The sequence below is a fragment of the Vidua chalybeata genome, chromosome Z, assembly GCF_026979565.1.
Source record: "Vidua chalybeata isolate OUT-0048 chromosome Z, bVidCha1 merged haplotype, whole genome shotgun sequence".
NCBI classification, from domain to species: Eukaryota; Metazoa; Chordata; class Aves; order Passeriformes; family Viduidae; genus Vidua; species Vidua chalybeata.
Window position 1 is genome coordinate 22266462 of NC_071570.1, and position 26195 is coordinate 22292656.

A 26195-nucleotide genomic window follows, 5' to 3' on the forward strand; every position below is an offset into this window, starting at 1 on the left:
CAACCAACAACACTCTACGATATGCACCATTATGCAATCAAGCCTCCATTTTGATAACTTGGCCTTACTCTAAGAGCACCTACCAACAGCCCAAGACTGGCAATTTGAAAGATAAAGGTCAGCCAATGTAGTGGTCTGAAACATAATGTATGTCTATAGGAAGCATTTCTTTACACAGCACATGAAATGGAGCTGGGGAATCTACCTTGACTTCTGTGTCTGTTTTAACTCAGATCAAGTCACTGACACTTTCTCATAATCCGCTGACAGTAAGTGCATGAACAGGACTCTGCACAGGTGCACAACAGAACTCCTTTGTGTGAATTCTGGTGTAACTTTTTTTTTTCAGCTTTTCAGCTTGTAATGTATATTTCAAATTGAGACATAATCAAGACAAAAGTGAATAAAGCATCCTTAGTATTCTTTCATATAGAAACTTTCAACTCAACTACAGTACAAAATAGATCTCACTGTCAGAGAGAATAGAAGAAAAATACAGCATTTGAACCTGTTGGTCATGACAGGGAAATCTGCACCTCAATTGACAGTACTGTTCAAGAGATTGCACAATCATGCATAACACATAGACACACTGACAAATACCAATGAAAAGTATTTATTATGCAAGTCTATTAGTATGTACATGGTTTTTAAACACTCTTATATGAATGAAATCCATTTCTTGTAACTTCTGTTATGTTTCTGGCTGTAAATATACCACACAATCATGCTGAAGTCTAAAATGGATTAATACCAGTCAAAAAATGTATTAACTGGATGATGTAATGCAGCCTATTCCTAAGTATCTAAAAACATCTTCTTGTCACCACTAACAGTGCCCAGAGGTCTTGAATCCCCCTAAACCACCTAGGCATTTTTACTTCACAGCAAATATGTTTTTTGTAGTATTACTTTACCAGATACAATCCATAATTAGTTAAATATTTTGTTTCCTAAGGGGTTAGACCAAGTGTTCTTTTTTACAACAGAAAAGCAGAAACACTTGATGATACAATTATGACTTTAAATAAATGCATAGCAGCTGATATAAATCTTACTGTATCATATTGTGCTGATTTTGGCTGGAGTAGAGCTAATTTTCTTCACAGTAGCTAGTATGGAGCTGTGTTTTGGATTTGTACTGAAATTGGTATTGATAGTATAGAGATGCTTTTGTTATTGCTGAACAGTACTTGCACAGCATCAAGGTCTTTCCTGCATCTTGTGCCACCCTGACAGTGAGTGGTACAAGAATATTCCAATTGTCTCCCCGATCTGGTTGGTGGGGAAGTTTGTGAGTGAGCAACTGTGTGGTGCTTAGATGCCAGCTGGGCTTAAACCACAACACATATAATTCAACCATAGTATTACTGACAGTACAAGGTGATTAGCAATCATGACTTGATGATAGTTCCTGTATCATATTTGTACCTGAAAACAATATTTCTATAGGATCAATTAATCTCTAAAATGTAATTTCAGAAATACCAGTTCTCATGAATGTGATATTCATATGCATTTCTACTCCTTCAAATATTTAAGAAAAGTGAAACAATTCCTTAAAACAAACTGTGTAGACAAAAAAAAAAATTATAGCCCAGGATCTGTTTTGATACAAAGGAAACTCCTTCCATAGCAAAGTATTTCTAAACAGTCACTATGCTGCTTTCCAAGTCAGTAAGTGAATGAATAGTTTTCAGTAATGTTACTGATTTAACAGTTTGTGGGACACTTGCTCCAACACACAATGCTAATGCTTTGAATGGTTTTTGCTTACAAAGTTAAAATCAAATTATCAGACAGAAAACATTTGGGCCATTTGCAGAATGGGCTGTTGCCAGCATTTGCTGATTTAACCCAGCAGATGTGAAAAGCCATAGACACTAATACAGTACAATTTGCTTTTGCCTATCTTAACAATGATTTTGCTGCTTGGGGTTATGTTCCACTGATGTTTCCTGCATTATAGAGCAGTGTTCTCTGCTATGAAGAGCACAGAAGCATCTGTTATTTTTCAGGTAGTTGAGCATAATCCCTGCCCTGGGAGACATTATGTATAGTTTCAAATGTCCTGGAGGAAATACTAATAATACAAATTAAAAAAAAAAAAAAAAAAAAAAAAAGACAGTTGGGGAAATGTCTTGTACTTGATAACTTTACTGTTCCAGCAATGTAACTTAGTTTCAGAAATTGTCTTTTTTTTTTTTTTTCAGTAATGAAAGATATAGATCTCATAGCAAAATATGAACAGAAAAACTTTTTTATTTATTGTACTCTTCAAAACATTCATTTCTTGTATGGGACCATTGAGTACAAGTAATGCGAAGTATGTATATACACTTTTGGTTGGAGAGCCTAATTGCCAAATTAGCTATTAATACTTCAGTTCTCATAAAAATTGTATGTAAAGGTAACCATAATGAATCAGAGCTCTAGAAGTTAAGCTGAAGAGCTCCTGGATCAAATCAGGTTTATCTCCCAAAACAAAGTAATGGAGTGCTTTAATTAAAAAAAAAAAAAAGTTAAGTATAAAAAAGTATAAGACACCAGTTGTAGCTGTTCTGAAAATGTTTTGAAAAGTATGAAAAATTCAGCATTAAAAAAAAAACATTTCTAAAAGACAGTTTGACAGATTTGGAAGATTTGATACTGGGATACTCTGATTTTCCTTCAGCATACTATTAGAGACCCATAATTAAATTAACATTGGTTTTGTAATTGAACTGTGTATTGTGATTCCTACACTTTGCTCAATGTAATTTGTACTTGTATATTATATTGTACTATTGACTGAACCATATATTAAAATTCAACACCCTGCTAAACATAATTTGTATCTTCACTGTAACTTAAGTGCATTGCTGTATCACTCTGCAAAATCAAAATCCCACGTAATTTCAAGAAATTTCAAATATTAAAATCCTTCATTATTCACTAAACCATCCACACACAGAATATCTTGAAGAACCTGGTCAGAGTGTATTGTACTCCTACATTAACTGGCACAGTCAGCAGGCTTTTCCTGAGGGTGAGTGGTACTCACTGAAAGAGTAAGGATTACTTTGGCAAAAACATTCTTTCTGATTTGGTGTTAGTCACAAATAAGAATCTAGTAAGAAAAATCTCAATGTGATTAAGACTGGCTGCAGACAGGACCACTACTACTTAAAAGTAAATAAAGTTAGTATAAATACTAAGAAAGGCTGGAAAAATCTCACCAATAACTTTGAAAAGGAGGAATGTGAAAACCCAGACCATGATTTTTCATGGAAAGCAGGAAGCACTGATCCCACCTATACTTTGGATGAATACAAAAAGCTGGAAGATTCTAAGAAGCTGAAAAAAGGAGAGAAAAACAGGGCTTCACAGTTTGCTGGTTATTTATTTCTGAGCAATAGTGCATAAGTTAGAAGAGAAATTAGCACAGCATATTAGAACAAGTAAAAGAAACAGTTAAACAGTATAACTTAAAACGAAGTAAGATTCCTATTTTACTGCATTTTCAATATGTGGAATATATAAAATTATTCTGTCAGGCTGTACTGGACCCCAATCTTTCTCTCTAACAAATTGCAAAGTAACTAAAATGTATTTGATTTACCTTGCTATGATTCTAATAAACTACTTAGAGAAAGCTCTGAGGACTCACAGCACAGAGATTCACTTTACCTTTAAATGATCTGTAAAACTAGTTTTACAGAACTATAGCATTGTTACTTTTGAAAATTACCATTTCTGGTTGCTTACTAATTCCTGTAACAAAATAATTCTCTATTTGAAACAGTAGATCAAAAAGATACCAAATAATTACAAGGGGTAAAAACCAGTATTTCATTCACAGCATTCCCTAAATAGCCTCATTCCACATGCGCAACTGTTTTGTGCATATAGAATGAAGAATTTAACCATAGAAGTTAAGGTTCAAATTCTCAAAGATGTCTACTTATTCTAGCTACCTAAGCTGAAGCACAAGCAACACATTCTTACTGATGCTGAAGTCCCTGACTTATCAGGTGTCTCCATAAATAGCTACTTACCATGTACAGAAACCAAGCTTAGAGGTGACCCACTAGTCAGGCATCTTTTTTAAAATGTGGACAGGAGGCCACAGAAAGGGAGATGTTCTTAAGTCTGTATGGACTGCCAACATGAAGTATTTACAGCATATTGGTATAATAATTTCCATTATTGTATATATGTATATATATATGTTGTATGTATTAAAGAAATTCCAGTAATTTCACCTGTCTTTGCACTGTGTAAATTTAAATAATAGCCCCTGTATATATAAATCTGTTCGAAGAGGCATCTCAGCAAAATCAAAGCAGAAACAAAAGAAGATCTCCTCGAATCTACTGTATAGCCTATCAGCAAAAAACACAGTTGTTAGTATAAAACCACTACAAGTCCAAACTACAAGATAAAGATTAGCAAGATATCTGCTCTATTGAAAAGCTTTAATTCATTGCACTTATTAACAGCTGCTTTCTCAATTCTATTCCCTCGTGTAATTTTTCACAGTTCTTATGAAAAAAATTCGTAATTTGCATTCTAATGAAATCTGCTTGTGGTCAATTTACTTACGACAAAAACTTGATCAATAACTAAAATTACACTGGAATTTTTAGGAACTGATATTGCCATCATATATACATGCTTACTGATTAAACACCATAGTCTTCCAGGGTACACATCTGTACAGAAGTAGAAAAAATGAAAGCTTTCTCCCCCATCATCAGGCATGTCTTTCCTATTAATAAAACGAGTCCCTCAGATACAACAGAATTACTTGGTGGTACTTCCTTATTTTAGAAATTAAAATGTAACATTATTGACCATACTGCCAAATATTATAAGATCAAATAAATCTTCAATTATTATGTTGTTAGAGCATACTCCTATTTTATGCTACTCTAAAGAGAAAAAAAATTACCAAGTGGGGAAAACGCATTTTATGGTTATTTTTTATCTCTCAGGCAGCACAAATCTAACTTACGTCAATATACTATTCCAGCACAAGTTCCTTGGGGCAAAACACAACTGAAATTTGAGGAACAAGGTTACTTGAATGCATTCAGGTAAGATTGTCCAGAAGTTCTTCACTGAACTAAGACCTCTTCATAAGTTCAGTATATAAGTTATAAGTTAAGTACAGAAGATGCAAAATAGACTCAATCACAGATCCAAATTCATGACAAACCAATTCCCAAATTAAAATTAAAAATTTGTATCTTCAAGCTACAGTTCCTGCAGACCACTAAAACAAATATCCCATAAACACTTCATACACTAGAAAACAATTGCATTTAAACTCCTTCAAGAATCAATTTATTAAATGTAATTATTTTGTACATTAAAATATATATATTACATATACATCTCAGCCAAGACAGTTAGCAAAATTCCTTTGGCATTAAAACTAAATCACTTCCAATAGTAATGGTTTACAATGCAGCTTCAGATTTTGACAAAGGTGAAGATAATTCTATGGGCTAGGTTTTTTTCTTAGTTGAAAAACTAAAGTTATTATTAGAATAACTTATTAGGCAACATTCTTCACCAATACATCAATGAATTAATCTTTTATAAATGCAAGTCATAGGTTTTTCATCTTTTTCTTTGGACCATAACTACAGAGAAGCTCAGTTCCAAAAGATCACCCTACAGAAGGGATACCTGTCTCCTTGGTAAACATCACATCCAGTTTGCCCACCAACTCCATTGCTACCCTTGAGAAGACAACTGAGAGGCTGCACTAATGCAGCAGGAAATCAATTTTCATTTTGGCACACCTGATAGGGAGAAATTATACATGCCTTTCTATACAAGATGGTAATTCTATCCAGTCCTTTATGAGGAAAAATACCATGCTTTAAAGCTAAGAAAGCAGTATTCATCTAGAGAACAGTGACTCATCAATGATCACACCATGTACCACTGTCCAGCAAATGAGGATAAATGTTAGAAGAACTGGTTTGTATTCCTATCTTGATCAAAATATTGGTTAATCTTAGATTCTGTAGGTGTCGACTAAAAGGCAGATAACTGCTACTCATTAAATATATCAAGGGACTAGAGCCACCCGTGGTAATAATCAAAGCTGTCAGGTCTTGCCATTTCTGGAGATCAGCTGCTGGTCCAAAGGTTGACAAGAGTACTGGAAATTCAGGAAAAGCATTCATTTGACATTTTAACACATCCCTTTCCTTAATACCTACTAAAGATCATAACAGATTTTTATAAAAGGTTTCTTAGGGTCTTCAGAACACCACACTTCTCAAGTGTCAGAACTTTTTTGTAATTATGTCAATCATACCCTGAAAATTGAATTTAAACAAAACAGAAATAATACAGGTACCAGAGAAAATGACAGAAAATATATTTTTCTAGCACACTTAGACTGTTGAAGGGGTAGATAGTGCTGGACTCTTCTGTACTAAATGATGATGGTATATGAAAAACATACATAAATTATGTGCTTGATTAACTCATGCTAACACAAAAGCAAAGTATTTTAAAGAAGTAAAACTTCATTCAACAAAACATTATGGGAGGGAAAGCAATACTGGAAATTGTAATACTAATGTGCTAAGTATAACAATGCCTCTATCAACTGGTTAGCAAAATTTTATCTACCTATGCAACAGCAGGAAAAAAACATTTCTTTCTGAAGTAAGTGAGAATCTTCAACCAAAATCTCTAATTTTAAGCTCTGAAACAAAAGAATAGTAACTGCATCTACAAATGTAGTTTTCTCCTATTTAAGCAGGGTTAGTCTATTTATGATGCTGCTAAACAAGCCTTAAATGGTTTGATTTCTAATAATATCAAATCAAGCACATCTCACAGGATGCTGGCAGTGAATGTAAAAAGCAAGGCTTCTTCTCATAGCAAAAGCCGCTGTTTCCATTTACAAAAGTTCTCTCTTTCTGTTTCCTTATCTTACAAACTAATGAAAGCAAAATGACTATGAAATTCTGAATCATGCTTTTTTAAAATGCTAAAAAAACATATACAAAGAGCCCCATACTGAATTCAGTCTATACACTATAATTATATCATTTAGGGCAATGGGAAATTTTAGTCAGCTTGAATGTAAAAACAGTTTCTAATGTTGCGTGACCAAACAGTGCTGGAAAGAAATCTCTGGGACCAATCAATGTGCATGCAAAGTTAGTATGCCTGCTCCTTCTGCTGAATTTGCTTTTTTATTGCTTAAGGGAGCAGAAATACAACTGTATTAAATACAACAGAATATTATTACCACAAGTTAACATACTGCATTGAGTATAAGACCAAGGTTCATTACATAAAAATTGTTAGTATGTTGAGTGTGACATACAGCCCACACTGTACTGCTGCACATATTTTCTTGAACTGGCAACTTGAGCAACAATTTCTCAGATTGATACCCCAGTCCCTAGTATTTCTCAGTGCCCAGTCTTTTAGGCATTAATTCCACAAGAAGTTAGACATACATAAGGAAAGGCTTCAGAGAGAGTGAAAAAATAACACCAACAGACAATAAGTAATCAATTAACCTCATTATTTTTCATAAAGGAATACACAACATATATAAGAATATACAGTGATAAGAAGAAAGCACAAAACTCAAATGTCCAAGTGATCCTGTAAAAAAAATTAATTTCTGCCAAAGAACTCTGTATTAAAAGTGAATTCAGAAAGTTTCTGTTAAGATTTAAGCATGCTAATCAACACAATAATATTCTATTTGCAAAATTACAATTCTGAAATGGCTGACAGTGTCAAAGAATGCTGCCTACATGTTATTAACATCCACTGATCACCTCTATTCACAGAAACTTCTTAATAGAACGGTATTATATGAAAGAATTCAAATATATTAATGTGAATATATATTATCTGTATTAGAAATAGTTACAGACCATCAGAACACTTTCCAACTTGTGGAAAGTGATACAAGTTGAAGATGAAATAAAAAGTCTCTATTTCTTAACTTTTCACACCACCACTAGCCTGTATCTTCTTCCTTTATTTTGTTTGCAGTTATTATTTTACTGGACCCAGATAAATTAAAATACAAACTAATGTACAACATATAAATCCCCCTTGTGACACAGTCAGAAATTACTGTACCAAGACACTATACTATCACAGTCTCAGTCAGCATCATTTTTGCCCAAAACCATAGAAAAGAAGAACTAAGTATGAATGCTGAATTACATTTCTACTAACTACTATCCGGAGTATGGATGAAGCACCTTCATAAAGACAAATGTAATTATTAGCACCTTGGTACTGATTACTTCCTTAGTATCTGATACAAACAATCTTGATAAAATTCAGAAAATCATCTAGCCATACATCTTTAACCCTCATGCCATCATGTGTCAGGGGCTTAAAGGGGCTACAATTTGCCAGTCTCCTTCATCAGTTCTTCAGTCTTTGTCTTGGATGTAAACATTCTGCTCACCAAATACTACCATTTCTCTTTTGGTGCCCTTACAAAAGTTAGCCAAGAATTAGATACAGATGCATGAAAATAATAATCCCAGTTCCAGCTAGGAAATACCAAAACTTGCCATGTCCAATAAAACTCCTAATTGCTTCCTTCAATCAGTAAGCAGACATGCTTAATGGCTACTGATTCTAAGACAGCTCTTACTTTCCTAACAAAATACACCCTTATCTATTGGAATGACAATAATCATGCAAAGAGGAAAGACTTTAAGGCGCATGATTTCTTGTCAAGATGTTGCTACTGTCACAAAACATAAATACACCGGGAAGTTGGCAAACTACTTGATGAGATGGAGAATGTCTTGGCATTACAAAAATCCTTGACTCAAAACTGTCATCATATCATCATCTAGCCAGATTATATTATACACAAAGAATGTAAATAGGAAATTCACAATATGTCTCAAACATAATGTTGAAAAAGCATCAGCAGGCAAAAGAAATTTAATCTCTAATTAAAAAAGAGCACTTTTACTACAACCTACCACATATTAAGTCTTTAATTACTTTACTAGATGAAACTTAATATTAATATCATCCTGCAAATTACCATAACATTTTCTGAAATATTCTCTGTCTAGCCCTGAAGGTATTCAAACATACTCATATATGATACAGATCATGGGTCTAAGCTGTCTCTAATTTTCAGAAAGATGCTTAACAGCTAATTGAAGTATCATGCTTAGCAAAGCTGCAACTCAGATAAAAAAATGAAAGAGAAAGTATAGCTTTCCAAAACTAGTGAGGCAGAAGACAAATCAATTACTTCAGGGTTGAAACAAGGAGGGAGAAGTATTGATGAGAGGTCAATTGAACCTACAGCAGTGAACTCTACAATGCCTAACTTGCCAACTGAAAGTATAATATTGCTTGATTATAAGGAGAAGAATCAATTAACAGGCATGCTGTCTCTCAAGTTAAGAAAATTTATCTGCAGCTGTAAGAAACAGCTACTGTTAATGAAATGCATTTGAGAGGGGAAAAAAAATCAGGTAAAAACTGCAGGTAAACACTGAAGTATGCAGTGATGTTGGAATCAGACCCGTAGTTACAGATATGGCAAGAGCTCCAGATTATCAAACTATCTAAGGGAGCATGAGAACTAAACTCCAGTTCTGCTAAGAGGAGATACTGGAAAACAGCACCTGAAACCTTTTTGGTTTACAGAACTAAAATGGTACAGTGATATGAAAAAGGAATGTTTTTGTTTTCCATTGTGATCTATACTTTTGATGCACATTTCCATAATCTTCACAAGTTACACTTGATAAAATAAAGCAGCTTTATTCATGAACTCTGGGTGGTTGTATACACGATTGCTGGGTAAAGCAGATTTACTTTTTATATTTACTTCAGAGAAGGAAAACCCTATGTTGGGAACATTTCTTACATTTTGTAGCCTGTCTGCACAAGGCAGTGACTCTCTAAATACCTATATATATGGTCTCATAAAACCATAAAATTATCATAGAAAAATATATTTAATAGTCCACTCACCTTCATCACTAGTTGCTTGCTGTTTAACCAAAGTCATTGGAGATCTAGCTGGGGGTTTATGTAGTGGATGACGCCAACTCTTAGATATTTTCTTTGTTTCAACTTCCTCTGACTGAAAGGAAAAAATGCAACTAATTTAGTATGTAATTATGCATAATTAATTATGGAAAACATAAACATTCTTCTGTAAACAAGCACAGCTATCAAGTCTGTAAATACTACCACAGTATACTTGAAGGACCTTTAGTGTACCAATACAACACTTGCCTCTAATTAAGAATATATATTTTAATTTAAAAAGTGCAATCCTTGTCATACACAAATCATTTCAGGTATAATTTACCTCAGCCCTTCCCAACTTAGAGACCATAAATCTGTTTTGCTCATGTGATGTTTGAGTGGAAGAATAGCATCCTTCTGATTTTCTGCAAAAAATTCTGCATACCTGTAGTACAATACAGCCACTAACTGTGGCTAGAAAAATGAAGCAGAAGCTCACTGTCTTAGCTTGTGAAAGATTCCAAAATTCCTCAAGAATAAAAAATTTAACAAAAAAAAAACCTGGCGTTGAGATAAGAAATCAAGAGTCCTGATAAATTATTAACATGTTGATTTAGTATATGAAGAAATTATTTCCTCCATCCAAAACCCCTAGGTACATTAAGTTTAAAGTTATTCAAACTTCAAGAATTAAGGCAAACACTTTGAAGTCTTGAAGTGCTACTGGAGGAGTCCCAAAGAAAACAAGCTACTAGTGGTGTCTGGAGGTTCAGGACTAGAGGAAGGGCAAGGACACTGGCAGAGGGGTGGGAAGGACTGAGTTTCACACAATTCTTATGGACCACAGCGTTCTGTGCCTCAAGATCCTGAATCCAATCTAGCAGATTACACACATGGCCCTTGAAATAAATTATAAAACAACATTATATTTACCATGATAAGCAGAGGGCAGAAGATATGGTCAAAGCACAGGACAGGTTTACGGTCTAGAACAGTTAGTAATTAAGTAAAAAGGGAACTGTCAGGCTTTTTAAATTGCATTTGTACAGTACACTTCTTCACTTAAAAGAGAAAGAAAGAATACACAGTAATACTACAGAAAATCTGAAACCTAATACATAAATATAATGTGGTTGAAAGGCACAGGAAGGCACGGGAATCTCTAATACATGTTAATTAAACACTGAGATGTTTGTACTGCTCATTATGGTGGAAAGGCTGGATCCAAGAGTATCAAAACTTCCAATGTTGAAAAAAATCATTACAGTTCACATATGTGGAAGACTCAGCATGATTTTTAGTTTAGCTTCTAAAATATATTCCCCATGAAGTCTCACAACTTGGCAGTGGATTTCCCATTTTCTCTCTGCCAATTTGAGATTCAGCTCACCACTCAGAAAGCTACTGACAATCACCACAGCTTAATCTTTCATTTTGCATCCCAAAGTCAAAGCTGACCATGCATCATAGCCGAATAGCAAGAGGGGAAAAAAAGGTCATATGTTTGTAGGTGGCCCAAAAGAGAAAACATTATTAAAATCTACTGTTTAAAAATTGAAAATATATTACTTTTAGTAGTGGGATTTTTTCCTTCAAGTTGTTTCCCTTACATATTTTAGTTCATTTCCAAAATCCAAGAATAGTAAGCAGGTGAAGCTCACAGACCTGCTTATATTGGCAGGCAGTGAATATGGGAATAGCTTTGAGAATAGTTGCTGACAGTTCAAATTCACAAATAGAAAGTGAAATTATGAAACATCTAAAATAACAGGGAAAAATATGTCAATAAGGAAACTCCAACAACAGTCTGCTTTCAGATCAGAATTGCCGCTCTTGCCTAAACACTTCAAAACACGTTCAAATTATCATCTGATTAAAATCATGCATATTCTTAAATGCTTTAATATGGATATCAGGTCTCATTAGAAAAACACTCATTCATATTTCATTAAATCAAGAATGTATTACTATTATGATGTAATTTGTTTCACATACACAAGATACTTCCATTCTGTCTTCTTCACCCTTTTTTACAAAGGGCACTGGTCCAAGTTCCAAACTACTTCCAGAATTTTCTAGGTTGTTGATACCATCCTCTGTCAAGACACTTTCCTCTCTATCTGGATTTTCTGCTTCAGAAATTTGTCCATCTGCTTTATTGTACGGTATGGATGAAGCATATTGATTGTGAGATTTCAAACTGTCTTCTTTTCTACATCTATCAGAAGCTGTCTTGCTGGCCACAGAATCTTCAAGTGAAAAGGAAAAATGACTGGAATCTATCCTGTCTTCATCTTCCATTTTTGTTTTCTCTAGTACAGGAACGGGGCTCAAAACTGAGTCAGAAGGGATGCTTCCTATAAATTAAGAATATGATTTTTTAATAAATGCCACTTTACATTACCATACTGAATTTCACAGCAATCTAAATTATTCAAATTCAAAGAACGGTTCCTCATTTAGAAATCATACAGAAAACCATTTGGTAGAAGGGCATATACAAATGTGGAGCATAGGTTTTATCAAAGAATAAATTAAATGTAAATGGTTTGAGTTTAGAGTATTAAATATAGCTTTGATCATTTAATCAGTATTTTGCATTTGAATTGTAGCAGGTCTTCATTTAATTCAAAATAATCAATATTCATGTAGCTTCCTTAGTCGTTACTTAGATTGCATATATGCAGTTTAAGTCAATGAAAAAAATATAAAAGGCTGGTATATTGAACCTTTTACCCTGCATTTTATACCTATTATGCCTGTTTAAAAATGAAAATAACTGAAGATTAATGGTATATAATTACAAAGACATATCTCAAATAGATACCAAGAATATTTTTCAAACAACAACATTCAGTCTAAAAATGAAACACAATTAGCATAATTCGATTTTTTAAAAATTAGCATAATTGTATATTCGAGTAATTTTGAAGAGTAAAATTGAGTGGATTTTACTTTATAAAAAATTCTTCTTCTGGTGATGCTTGCATTGGAAAGACAGAACAATGAGCTAGAGAGATCACTCAAAAGAACTCTGGCATACACTGCAGTGAATTCTGATTCAGGAACACATCAATGATATTAAAGAAAAGGGTTTCTGTTAAGTCCCTTGCTATTCTTTCTTCACAAAAGTTATCGACTTTTTTTTCTGAAAAATTTCCTTTTCAAGTCCAATGATTATAGAACTTAGCAACACAAAGACAATAGTAAAATGTAATCTCTGGGCACAAACAGTACTGCTTCAACTGAGAACAATGGACATACTAGTTAAGACAATGCAGAGCAAACTACCTTCTTCAACAAGAGTACTGCTTCTATCATATCTAAAAATGTCCATTTTCCTACAAAAGTCCGGCACAAAGAGGACAAAGGAGAGAGGGCAGCTTTCCACTCTTCTCTGCTTTTCCTTCCCTTGTCCATAAACACAGAATGGGAGCTAACTAAATACTATTTTAGCTGTATGAACATTCCAAACTCTATTAAAAATTGTGGGAAGATGTAAAGCAACAGCAACTTAAAAAAAAACCCAAAAAAAAAAAAAAAAAAAAACACAACAAAAAAACTAGAACAGACCTGGAAATGCTATAATAGAGCAATAGAGCACCAGATAACTTGTGCAGAGAAATTTCTAAACTTGCATATTGCAGTATCTTGGTATCTTTATGTGAATCAATCATGGTGATTATCACCTCCAAGTAAGCACTAACATAACTATTAATATTCACAATAATTAAACACTGTCTATATGCAATTTGAAAGTGAATTTTCAGTTGCAATATAAAATAAAATAGGACCTTCTAAACTTGAAGTTAGAAGTCCAGTTTGCCTTATGAACAGGAATGAGGAACCGTATCAGAATTACAATGGAATGTGAAATAGAATAAATTCAGTTCAGAATAGACTAACTATATTAGAATAAAAATGGTGTGGAGGGGAAAAAAAATCTTTGCCTTGACAAGGCCTTAATAGCTGCAGATAGCTCCAGAGGAAATCAACAAGAATCTGGAGGCTCAAAATACAGCATTTTTGTGTACAGGTATAGAAAAATTTTAATTTGTAGGTTCATCATGTAAATACATGTAGCATACTCGCAAGGATATATGTTCTGTCCTGCTTGAATAGTGTTAAGACATTCTGTATCATTTCCATATCAAAAACATTTTGCTTTAACATATATGACTCCACTGAAGAAATATAATTTACAAAACCTCACTCTTTTTGCTCCTTTAAAAAACACTTAATTAAAAGAGTCGTGGTATCACTCTCAATTCAGAATATTAACTTTTGTATTTTCTCTTTCTTAGCAAATATCAATCCTCTTTGCATAAATAACTCTCTGTGTAAATATTTTAGTATGCTACTCTAGGATAATACTTTAGTTTAACATCCACTGATTTGTCACATTAGAGTATAAACAGCCTACAACTTACATGTGAAACATAATCAGTGCTCATCTCACCTGCAATCTTGACATGATCCAATAAATGCTGATGCAGATGCATTCTACTGCTGTTTTCTTCTTCCCCAGAAGGCAATCCTATGTTTACCACTCTCACTTTTTTTTCTGGTTCTTCACTGACCTTGAAGCCATCAGTAGCTGCTTCAGTCACTATGATTTTTGCATCAGCTACCATGGCAGATACTCTCTTGTCCTCTGGAGTTTTAAGCTTTTTAGATCGAGATCTGGTGTGCTGGAAGCTGTTATAGGAGATATTGCTGTCAGAGCAGAAAGTCTGTCTTGGATAAGATAAAACATCTACCAATATATGTTCCGTTTACCTGCTTAAAGTGGTAAAAAACTGACAATTTTTCACCTTTTTGTGTTGAGATAGTGCTACAATTTATTAAGTGATAGATTAACAATTGATTGGATTTAACCTTCTAATCTTTTATCACCATTCCATGGCAAAGCTGTTAAACTCTAAAAGTAAAACTGTCTTTAAGTAACTATTACTTAACTAGTACACAAACTAGCTTTTTAATAAATCATTATTTTTAATGCAAAATAGAACTATCCTTACAAGAATAATGAAGACAAAACTCTCTGACTAGCAGTAAAATCAGGTGATATTTCCAAACCCTAGTGCTAATAAAAGACCAGTCTGAACATCCTCATAAAAGCTGATCTGTTTGGAAGTTTTTAAATTAGCTTTAACAGAACCAACAAGCATCTGAAAAAGGTAAAAATTATGACCACCAAATATTTCGAAAAGCTACAATATCAAGCAATATATATAATCATTCTGTGTTAAAAAAATAAAGTTGAAATTAAAGATTGAGCGTAAGTTTTTGCACCCTCAGATGTATAAGGCGGGAGAAATGGCAAACCCATTAGAAATAGGCTCATAGTTTATATGCTCAGAATAAATGCAATAGAAAATTATTCCAGTTTCAAATTCAATTATGTGACACAAGAGGACTATTTAATGTCATCATACAGGAAGTTTCAAAGCTCATAACACATTAGAGATAAAAGTACGACTATTGCAGGTGAATTTTACAAATTTTAAGTGAGTTTTACAAAGGTCTTTCATCTTAGATTCTACACATCTCCAGAAAAACATTTTGCTGCCCCTTTATTCCATGTCTACAAATGTGCATCTTTCAACACACTCTTTTATAAAATAGAAATTTCCAGAAAATTTGCCGAAGTATGAGACAACCATCAGTTCCCATTGTAAATAACAGAAAGTATTATTACTATTTACATGCAGTCATTAGATGTTATATAGAAGTAATGGATTTCGGCTGTAAATGTCAGAGATAAGCTCTCCTTGTCACTATATTCATGAAGATTCTCATAGATGGTATTTTTATTTTCACTTTGCTGGAACTTTTATTATTCCCATAATCAAAATGATAATTTTAACCAACACATTACACTAGAAACAAAGCTGAATAAACATTTTATCCTCGTCTGCAATGCATGCTGTTACCATGTCTGAAAAGAAGCTGACTCAAGATTTAAACAGCATTGGAGCTGTGTTCGTTAGCTTAGCAAGGTGCATAAATTAGACCATGTGATAAAACTTTCAATGCAATTACTAAAAAGTCTTCGTTTTTACTCCGAACCACCTATCCATAAGTGTAATACCAAATGAATCACTGCTGGTCCAAGCAGGAATTCGCATTTATGCTGTATCACAGATGCAGGGAAACCTACTACAAGGAAAAAATGGCATTCACTTAGTTAAACAACAGAATTACTCTCTCTGCAAGTCCAGGTTAGTATTATACACGTACTAACAAACTGGCTGTTCAATTGCTTCATTAGCTGTCTTCAAGAAATTATTCTATCTCACAAACTACCTTTACCCAGAACAAACGCGGTATTATATTTTCACTAACAATGTTCCACTACATTGCCAGTTGTCCTTTACTTTACAGGTTGACTTTCCTCTCTTTTCCTCAAGGCATACATTAACTTACAAGGAAAATGAGGAAGTTTGATTTAAGACCAAGTTTAAAAAGCCACTACACTGTAAAATTATTTGGAGAAGGAAGATCTTTAAAAAATCAGTATTATCTCCAACTCAAAAAGCTGCACTAAAATACCAAGATTCCAATAGAACTTCCCACCTTTGGCTAGAAATTAAGTAGATCTTTGTTAGATAATAAAGAAGAAAATCCATAAAGATCCTGTTAAGTAAGACAGGAAAGCACAATTGTTGTGGGTTGGGCTGGTTTAGTCAGGGATTTTATAAATGTTAGTTAGGTTGTTCTCTGTACCCCTATTTTCCCTCACAATGGTTTGCTCCAAGTTGTTTACCACAGGAGCTCTTGTCACACAGACATGTCAATCTTCTCACCTTACACCGTTTTCTCCTTACAAGGTTCTGTCAGTCAGAGGTTGTCACTCCTTGTTGGGATGTCGGTCTTGTAGCCACTCCCTGACTCCTCATAAAGTTCTGTATCAATCACCCCACCTTTGCACTCCTATTTGTCCCAAAACACTGTACCCACCTCTGTTATGTTCCCATAGGTTGTCATAATCCATGTCACTCCTCTGTTGTCTGTCCCTATTGGGCAAGGGGGGTTTCCACCCCTGTCCACCCATCCCCTATTTAATCTAATGCATTCCTTTGTCCCCTTGCCATTTTGCCTTGCAATGCTCTGAGGGCGATTCACTCAGACCACGCATGGGAGAATAAAAGTTCTCAGTTTTGCAGGCAAGTGTCCTTCTCTTGTCCCTTCACTTCCTCTCAGCGTGAAGCTACTAAAGCTGCGTTACCCACGCCGGAGCACTCAACACTAGCAGGGAGGCGAATGCCGTAACCCTAGAGTGCCTGTTCACGTGACGGCTATGGTTTCACAAAGGTAGCGCCAGTCAGGGTTTTTCGACTGCTTGAGGTCGTAGCAAGTAATAGCCACACACAATTGTACAAAAAATGTGCAACGCAAACGAAAAACAAAATGCACCTCAATAAATTAGATGTAAAACTGCTTTAAAAGGTCAAAGCTTTTATAGCTTCAGTGACAAGCTGAGAGACTTTATTCTCCTAAATTTCTTTTCCTAAATTTCTGGTGGTGTCAGGACCACCAACTGAGATTAAGCCTTTATTATGATCTGCCACTGACCTGTGGTAGACAAAAGACAGGTTTTGGCTGCAGCACTGCAAGAGTGTGACAAATAGGCAGTGGTATCTCTTTAGAGTAAAATGGCAGTGAGGGCTAAGACTATTACTAGAGACTTGAAACAGCTAGTAGGATTCTATCACAGCTTTATGATAAGTTTTTCCTGTTTAATCTCCTTTTCAGCTCTTAGGAGTATTCTCCTTTGTTTTTTGGTTACTGTGATCTCTAGAAACAATGGTAACCATCCATACCTTGAAAATGATACTGGAAAAACCCTTACTAAAGAGAGATTTTAAGTGACACACTTGAATGCATTTTGATGTTCTCCATAATCACTAACTTTTTAGGTACACACAAAACTTTTAAGTTAAATTTTCACAGTCACTCTGAAAAAAGACTGGCGTGTTCCCAGGTTCATCTTAATAGAGAAAACCGAAAAAACGTTTTTGTCTGAAGGAAATTAATTAAAAGAAAACATGTGACAGTTTAAGCCCAGCTGAAAATTAAAATCCATGCAGCCATTCCTCTCCCCACCTCCAGTGAGGGGAGGGGAGGGGGGAAGGGAGCGGGGGGAGAGATAGAAAAGACAGAGATTATGGGTTGAGATAACAATTTACTGGAAACAGCAACAAGATAAGAAAATTAACAGTAACAGCAACAATACTAATAACAACAGTTTATAAAAGCAGGTGACTACACAAAAAATGCTCATTTGAATCCAATCAATCCAGAGCCATGAGGCTTTCTGAGACAAAAGGACATTATAGCCCCCAGGCCCTGGGTGCACACCATACCCCTTCCTTCTCAGAGAATCCCCTTACTTCTGTCCCCCACCAGTGATGTGTGTGGTAGAGCACAATGTAGGCACAACCACACAGCTCGAAGCCCCACCCCCTCACTGCTACTATGAGAAAATAAAATCTGTTGTGGTCAAAACTAAGACAACATCAGAGGAAGTGGCCAAAACGAAACAGAAAGGACACTGGTATCATATAAAAACAATTAAATTGATGGCAAAGAAGCATAATTACCTCTTGGGAAAGTTCTGTATTTTCCTTCTTCTCTGCAGCCAGATGTTCAATTCAGGTGTTGATTCAGGAGTTGGTTTTGTATGATCAATGGTATATAAATCCTTGCCCTGTTTCCACAGCTGGTATCTCTCTGGTTGAAACTTCCTCACAAAGACATCCATGGATATTGACACCATGTCTCTCCTACAAGTGCACTGTAAGACAAGAGAGGCATTTGTAAGCGACAAGTACTGGAATATGCCACACTTTGTAGTTAAAAAGCCCAGAACAAAAATCCCACATGTAAAAACCAGTTCTACTTTAATCCGTGTTTTCCTTTTTCACTTTCCCTCAATTTTCAAGAGGAAAGGATTATTCAAAAGAAAACAGTATCTGAACCAATGTGTCACACTAGGATTCCCAAAAGTCTTAAGGACACTCCATTGTTTCATTAACTCCTATGCATTAAGAACAAAAAGAAACTATAGCATTCTTTCTGCTTTATTAGCTGGCTTTGATAATTTTAAGCAGACCTTGCAACCTTGAATCCAGAGATTGCACATACCTTGAGTGACATCAGAATTTAACTTATAAAAATAACTCATGTAGTATCCTGTTGACCCAAAGGTCTTTACAGGCATTTAAAGTCCCAGCACTTAACTCTTTAAAACATAAATACATACAAGTACCACCTGAAGTTACAGTTTTGCCCCATTTTTTTTCTACAAGCAGTAGAAAGGAAGCAAGAGAGAGGAGTATTATGCCTGATGTCTGGAAGGGTGTGCTATATCCATGTAATCCAATCCACTGTACAGTGCAGACTTTAGAATCACCCATAATACTTTCCTCATCAACTTTAATCTAATCCCTGACTTTAGTCCCCCCAAGAATTTTGCATTGTTTTTCTTATGCATCGGCATGGAGTATTTTTGCCCTGTTTGAACAGAATCTTAATGGTCATGAAAAGGCAAAGGAGCCTCCACTTGAAATACTGTAGATGCTGAGTCAATATTCAGATTAAAGCCATTGTACCCAGTACCCAAAAATACTTGACAGTAGGCAACCAGATTAAGTAAAACAATACATCTAACAGCAAATAAACTACTATAGTGGGTTAATTCTGGCTGACTGCCGGGTGTCCATCAAGTTCCCTTTCCCTTTCTCCTCCACAGCAGGACAGGGGGAGACAGGGTCTAGATAAGGATAGGCAGATCCCTGACCAACTACTATATTTGACTTCTCTTGAGGAAATTATATTAATGTCAAGTAATAAGAGATTATGACAGTGAGAAAAATGAACAAAACTAAAACCAGCTTCCTTCACACCCATTTTTCAGGCTTTACTTCACTCCTGACTGGTGTCTGCAGTGTCTGATGTTTCTTTCACATTTTTCTCACTCCTTTCTCTCACACCTGCTGTACAGTGATTTTTATTCTTTCTAAATTTGCTATTACGTGAATGCCACCAGAGCTGCTGACAGGCTCAGCTTTGGGCAACAGCAAGTTCATTTTGGAGTCAGCTGGATTTGGCTCTGTCCAGTGTGTGGACTGCTCCTGATCAACAGATGGTGGTTATTAGCCACTGCTAAAGCAACTCTATACTACCAGAACCTTGCCACAAAAACCTTTGCAAATTTTTTTCAAATTGAAAGCAAATTGATCAGCTAAAACATAGTCTTACATGAAAAAACTTTGAAAGAACTTTGCTATAGCTAAATAACTCTGTTAAAGCACAAAAATGAGACAGTATTTTTTTCATGTAAGAAGAGGTATATAGAAAAATCTGGTAAATTAATGGCCTGGCTTTATAGTTTACTACAGCTAGCTTTATTACATTTTTTTTAAACGAGCAGAAACATGCAAAGGAATGAATGCTACTTTCCTACTAGCTAGGTTTCTGCACATTAAATGCAGATTTCTTTATCTACTATTTCCATCTATCATTTCTAGTTCACCCTTCTTTCCTCTTTAAATTCATAAGATATATAATGAAAAAGCATCTGAGATGTATTATAAATGCTTGCTTTCCTTTCAACATGTCAACATTGATCTGTTGCATATTCACAATACTGCCATCTAATGGAGGATGAAATTGAAAGAAGGAAAAAAATTTCAAGACAGAAACTGTAATTTTATGCAGCTGCCTTTAATTATAGTTTTTATCCAAAATACCATCTGAATGTTCCCTTTTCAAACAACATGCATATACACACTTATACATGCACTCTGTAAAAAACTCAAGCATATTGGAAATAGTATGTTCCATTCAGAGAGTCCTTGATTGGGCACAATAAGCAGTAAAAAAAAAGCAAGGAAGACACTTCTGTATACTGGAAAAGTGCGTAGAAATCCACAGTAATATTTTTAACTTTTAAAACTGAAATTTGTAAAATAAAGACAAACAACAGTGGATTTTCTCTCCCTTTAATGCACAAAATCTTTCCACATTTGAGCCTTGTTGCGACAAACCAATAAGAAATTATGGTTAAAGCCAAAATTTTCCTGTTAAACACCAAGACTTCCAGTGCCTTGACAAAAAATAATTACTTAAGTAAGCATTGAAGCATTAAGAAAGAAAACACATCTAGAAATAAAATGTATTCTATGCTGGAATGATAATAAGGTATTAAAAGACTCAAATCACATCCAAATGGGACACAATTTCTGTCTTTCAGTAATCTTTGATCAGTTTCCATTTCATTTCAATAGCACTACTGCCGAAGAATTAACAAAATCAGGCAGGTGTTAGAAATACAGTCGATCTTTTTTAAGTTTTCCAACTTTAAAAGTATCCTTTTAAGTAAAAAGTAACAGTAACATCATGCTCAACAGTATCACTGCCCCAAAAAACAGAAGACAGGCTTCTAGGCACTGAAGGGTGTAAATACTTGGAATTATCATATCAGATGACATCAGCAGATACATTCTGAAAATAATTTCTACTCATATTTCCTCAGATGATTCAAGGAAAAATAAAACACCACAAACACAAAAACTGTTGCTTTGATAAATAATCTGGAGGATCTTCCATTCTTCTTGGTGGCGGTGGTTTTTACTATTTTAATTCATTTCTCATTTGTCTGGCTTCTAGCTGGCAGTTATGTCACTTCCTGCTCCTAACTTGAAAAAGTGACTAAAAGATTCTCTCTAAAACAAAACTAAATGTGATTTTGTTGAAGAAAGCTCCTGGGAAAAACACAAAATGGACATTTCCCTGTCTACTAAAGTATTCAGTGATTTTTTTTTTTTAACTTGTAATATTTTTTAAAGTAAATGCAAATTCTAAGTAATTGGATTACCAATTACAAAAGTCACCTGATGTTGCCACAGATAAATGTCACAACTTTTGTTCTGGAAACAATTATTTTCTATAGACAATAGAATTAGTTTGATACTTATTCTTCAAACAAAGACTAGTATGACAATCAGCATACTTAACTCCTTCACAATTCTTACTATTAAATTCTTAGTATTAACATCATCAGTGATGATGGTTCAGGCCAAATTTGGGACAGAACCCCCAAAGGGGTTCCTCTAGAGAGCAGATTCAATCAGCCCCTCCCCCAGCCAGTTTGGGGAAAAATACCTCCTTGGAGAAAAGTGGAAAAAAAACATTTTTTATTAAACAAGCAAACCTAAACAATATTAAACAATGAAACCTCTTGCCGCTTTAAAAGAGAGACAAACTCAGAAAAATCCCCCCCTGCCCGGGCTGCAGCTCAGCTCACTCAGTCTCTGATCAGTCCCTCTGGTGCTGGAAATGTTGCGGCCCAGGCCCAGCCCAGTGGGCCACAGGTGCAAGCTGCTGCTGCTCTTCTGGGTGTTCAGTCCTGAGCAGGTTTAAACAGGTCCAAAGAAAAGGAAAAAAAAAACACAGTCCAGGGAACTTCTTCGCCTCAGCCAGCTAAAACTAACTAAAAGGAAAGGAGAGCTCTGTCCTGCCGTCTGTCCATCTGCAGACAACAAGTCCAGTAGCAGGAATGTGGAGGAGTGAGTGCAGTTACTAATAACAAACTCCCCGCTTCTTCTCCGTCCCTTCACTCCTGGAATAAGTCTTAAAGGTGCAAAACTTATTATTCAGCATAAACAGAACAGACGATTGGGGATAAAAGCATCATATAGTTAACCCAGGACATACCACCACTACGATTATTATTTATCCTGCCATATATATATAGCTTGAAAGTATGCAATTCAACTAAAATTTATTAGTAAAGGCAAAGCTTTACAGAATGAACTATAAGAAAAAAAGTTTAAGCAACTTTAACTAATTGGCAGAAGTATATGTGAGATATATTTGTGATATGAGAAAATCACCTATGAGAGACATAGGCAGCCAAAAGGATGTTTTCAAACACATACTATTTGTGAATGGAAAAGAGAACAATTATTTTATAGTTTTAAATTTTTTTTTCCATTTTGTACTCTGATTAAGGAAAATATAAAAGAATATACAACAAGCTTCTATACTTATACATATTAAGTTAAACACACACTTAAGCACATTCTAAAATACATGATGTACCTACAAAGAGAATTTATAAAACATTTTTAATATCAATAGGAAGTGCATGATTTATGTGTCTTTCCAGCTTTTCATCATTAATATTTAATATTAATATTTAACAATGAAAAGCTCTTTAAGCAAATAAATTACAGGATTTTAAAAACTAGCATGAAAACATCTGTAGAGAATATAATATTTTGCTACAACAGAAAGCCAATAGATGGTTTATTATTTCACCAGTAGTAGAGGACTAGTATTTCTTAGAAGCATAATCTTAAGCACAGAAATCTACATCCAGAGTCAAGTCTTCATGATTTGCATTTTTATTTTTTAGTTCAATGAAGTATACCTCTGATGCCTTTTGTAAGATATGAACTGATTTATGTGTTCACAAAAGCATCTTCTCCACCAAAACATTAGTTGCTATACTACTTAGGGTGTTAAAATATTTAACATACTAAGCTTGAAATATCTGAAGGATTTTGAACACTTTGCACTAAGTATTGGATTTTGTTAATTAAAATGTGATTTTCACTATATCTGAAATCTATTTTAGTTAAAAGTCTTCTGAAGTTTTAATTTGAAGAAGAATAATAGTAGTACTTCATTAGGCTATTTTTCCCCCTTCACTTACATAATCATTTCAGAGAGAAAGCATTTATGAAGTACATAACTGTACTTCACATTCAATTGCACAATGTAGGTAAATTACACTCCTATGGGACATCATGTGGAGGCTAACAGTCACAGGAAACCATGGAAAATTCTCTTCTTTATAAAGAGAGAATGGATTTTTACAAAACACTTATGAAAGCAACAAATTAGCAGGATGAGGCAAACATTAGGCTGGTAACCTTCTTTACGTTATATAAGTATGCTCTAAAATTATTAAATCAAGGGTTTTTTTCAGTGTTACTCCTTCCTAACTGCTTATAATGACTAAAGCTTTCTTCAAAGAACAGCAGCAATGATATATTTATTGGAGACAAACATTTTAAATAATTTCGATTCTTCTTACCAGCTTCAACTATATGCAATCAATTATTTCATGCACTATATCCCACTCTTGTAATACTTTCAATGAAGCATGTCCAAAAAGGGGCACCATTTGTTGGGATTCAAGAGGCAAGGATGACTGATTGATGATGAGAAGTCGATTTATTGGGCCCAATATAGCCTTTATATAGGACCTCTTAACGCTACAATCTGCAAGGACCTTAAACATTGCTTTATGTGGCAACACCCTGTTCTTCTTGCTTAACCAATAACATCACAGTTCACCATATATGGATATCCCTGCCTTTCCTTGACCTGAGTTACTGTTTGCTTAACTCTGCACTGGTCATCTGCTAACACGTCCTGCTCCTTTTGTCCTGTGTGTTTCATCTTATATCCTGTTTCCACAACTGACATCCACAATGCACTATATCCCATTGACAATACTTTCAACGAAGCATGTCCAAACAATATAAAAAATGCATTTTGATAAGAAACATTTTATAGGTGCTGTGACTGGAACTGCTTCATGTGGACTGCCAGTAGAAGTGCTTGCTAGGCACTGTTTGCTAAGAGGACAGGATTTAATAAATTCTGGTAACAGTAACTGTCCTTTGCTATGGAATCAGGCTGTGATGTATTTTCACACAGACTTTCTGGCAACTTGTAAGCAGTGTTGTAGAAACCTTTGGCAGCAGTTAGCCATCTGTACAAGAATTGAGAAAGCAAGCTTTCCTTTTTTGGTAAATCATAGACAGTACACTAATTTCTCTGAGACATCCTGTCATAAACAACAAAAATACAAATGCAAAACACCCTTCCTTAAGGTCCTTTTTATATAATAGAAAATAAAAATCCTCTTAAATTCATTATTTGTATTCATATATGCATAAGCAAACGGCAATATTTTTTAAAGAGTTCAATATTAAGTAGTGCCTTACAAAATACCTAGCTTTTTTTCTTTATTCCTATTTCTAATTTATTTTATGTTTACACATAATGCCACCTACATGTTCTTACAAAAAAGACTCAGTTTGTATTATGTAGAATTGATTACATCATCATGAGTTAACGTTACAAAAATGTGGTCATTTTTTTCCCATTCCTTTGAAATCTGGACAACAGAAGCAGTGTGACAAGACACAACTATAACGCCAACTTTTCTTAAATATTCCACCTCACAGCTCTTCTTCTTCTTTATCCCTCAGTGGTATCTTTAATGGCACTATTCTTAGCCCTTGAAAGATTGAGTCACTATTAACCTCTTTTTATTTATTCTGATTCAATCTGTATTTCTAGCTTGAATCCTTCTCCTGTTTTGCTCACATTCACTTCTCCATCTATCGCTGACATCGATACAACAGAAACTCCCTCCTGGAGCCTTTATCTCTCTGCTGTGTGTCAACTGCTCTTGTTCCATCCTTCTCTTAGCTCTCCGTTCTTTCCTCAGTACCTTTGGACTTCACTTTCTCAGATCCATTAAGTAACAGATTCTACCCCATATTTTTATCTGCCTACCAATTCCTGTATTTTAAATTGGAAGTATTCTGAACATGCAAAATTAGAATTTATTTTAATGAAATTAATCTCCATCTGCAACAGATCAAAATTAACCAATTCTGTAACAGCTCCTAAAGTAAGAAAACAGTCTGTGCAATAACATGTGTGGGCCTATATATTTAAATGTATATAATATATCATTATAAAAAATAACTTCTTGTGCAGTACCTAACACATATACTAGGTCATACACACTACGTAAGTTATCTTTTTCGTACAAACATTACAGTCATTATCATGGATTTACTAACAGAAAGTTTACTATTATCAAACATAAAAAAGGAATTCACAAATGACCCAAGTACAGCAATTCCGATGAACTGCATTATTCTTAGCTCACTAATTACAGCAAAGGAAGACCTGTAACACATTGTAGGGCAAGAAGATAATGTAACAGGACAGCTACTAAGGAAGCATTCCTTCTCTATTTTCAAGAATCATAAGAAAATCAACAGGATATCAATTTTAAAATTCCATTCTAAACCTGGGGAAAACCTTAAATTAGAACTCAACATATTGCAGATTAAAGGGAAAAATATACATCTGGT

At 34.6% G+C, this 26195-nt stretch overlaps 1 protein-coding gene across 6 annotated transcripts in view; it reads right to left on the reverse strand.

Moving 5' to 3' along the window:
• The window catches only part of KDM4C (lysine demethylase 4C), a 247789-nt gene that overhangs the window by 101646 nt on the left and 119948 nt on the right, over positions 1 to 26195 (reverse strand). For all 6 annotated transcript variants that reach the window (XM_053932680.1, XM_053932684.1, XM_053932682.1 and 3 more), the window contains 4 exons: positions 18606 to 18799; positions 14459 to 14697; positions 11995 to 12356; positions 10000 to 10111 (listed from right to left, as the gene is read on the reverse strand). In XM_053932680.1, the coding sequence (XP_053788655.1) occupies positions 10000 to 10111; positions 11995 to 12356; positions 14459 to 14697; positions 18606 to 18799 (907 nt within the window). The remainder of the gene's footprint in view (positions 1 to 9999; positions 10112 to 11994; positions 12357 to 14458; positions 14698 to 18605; positions 18800 to 26195) is intronic.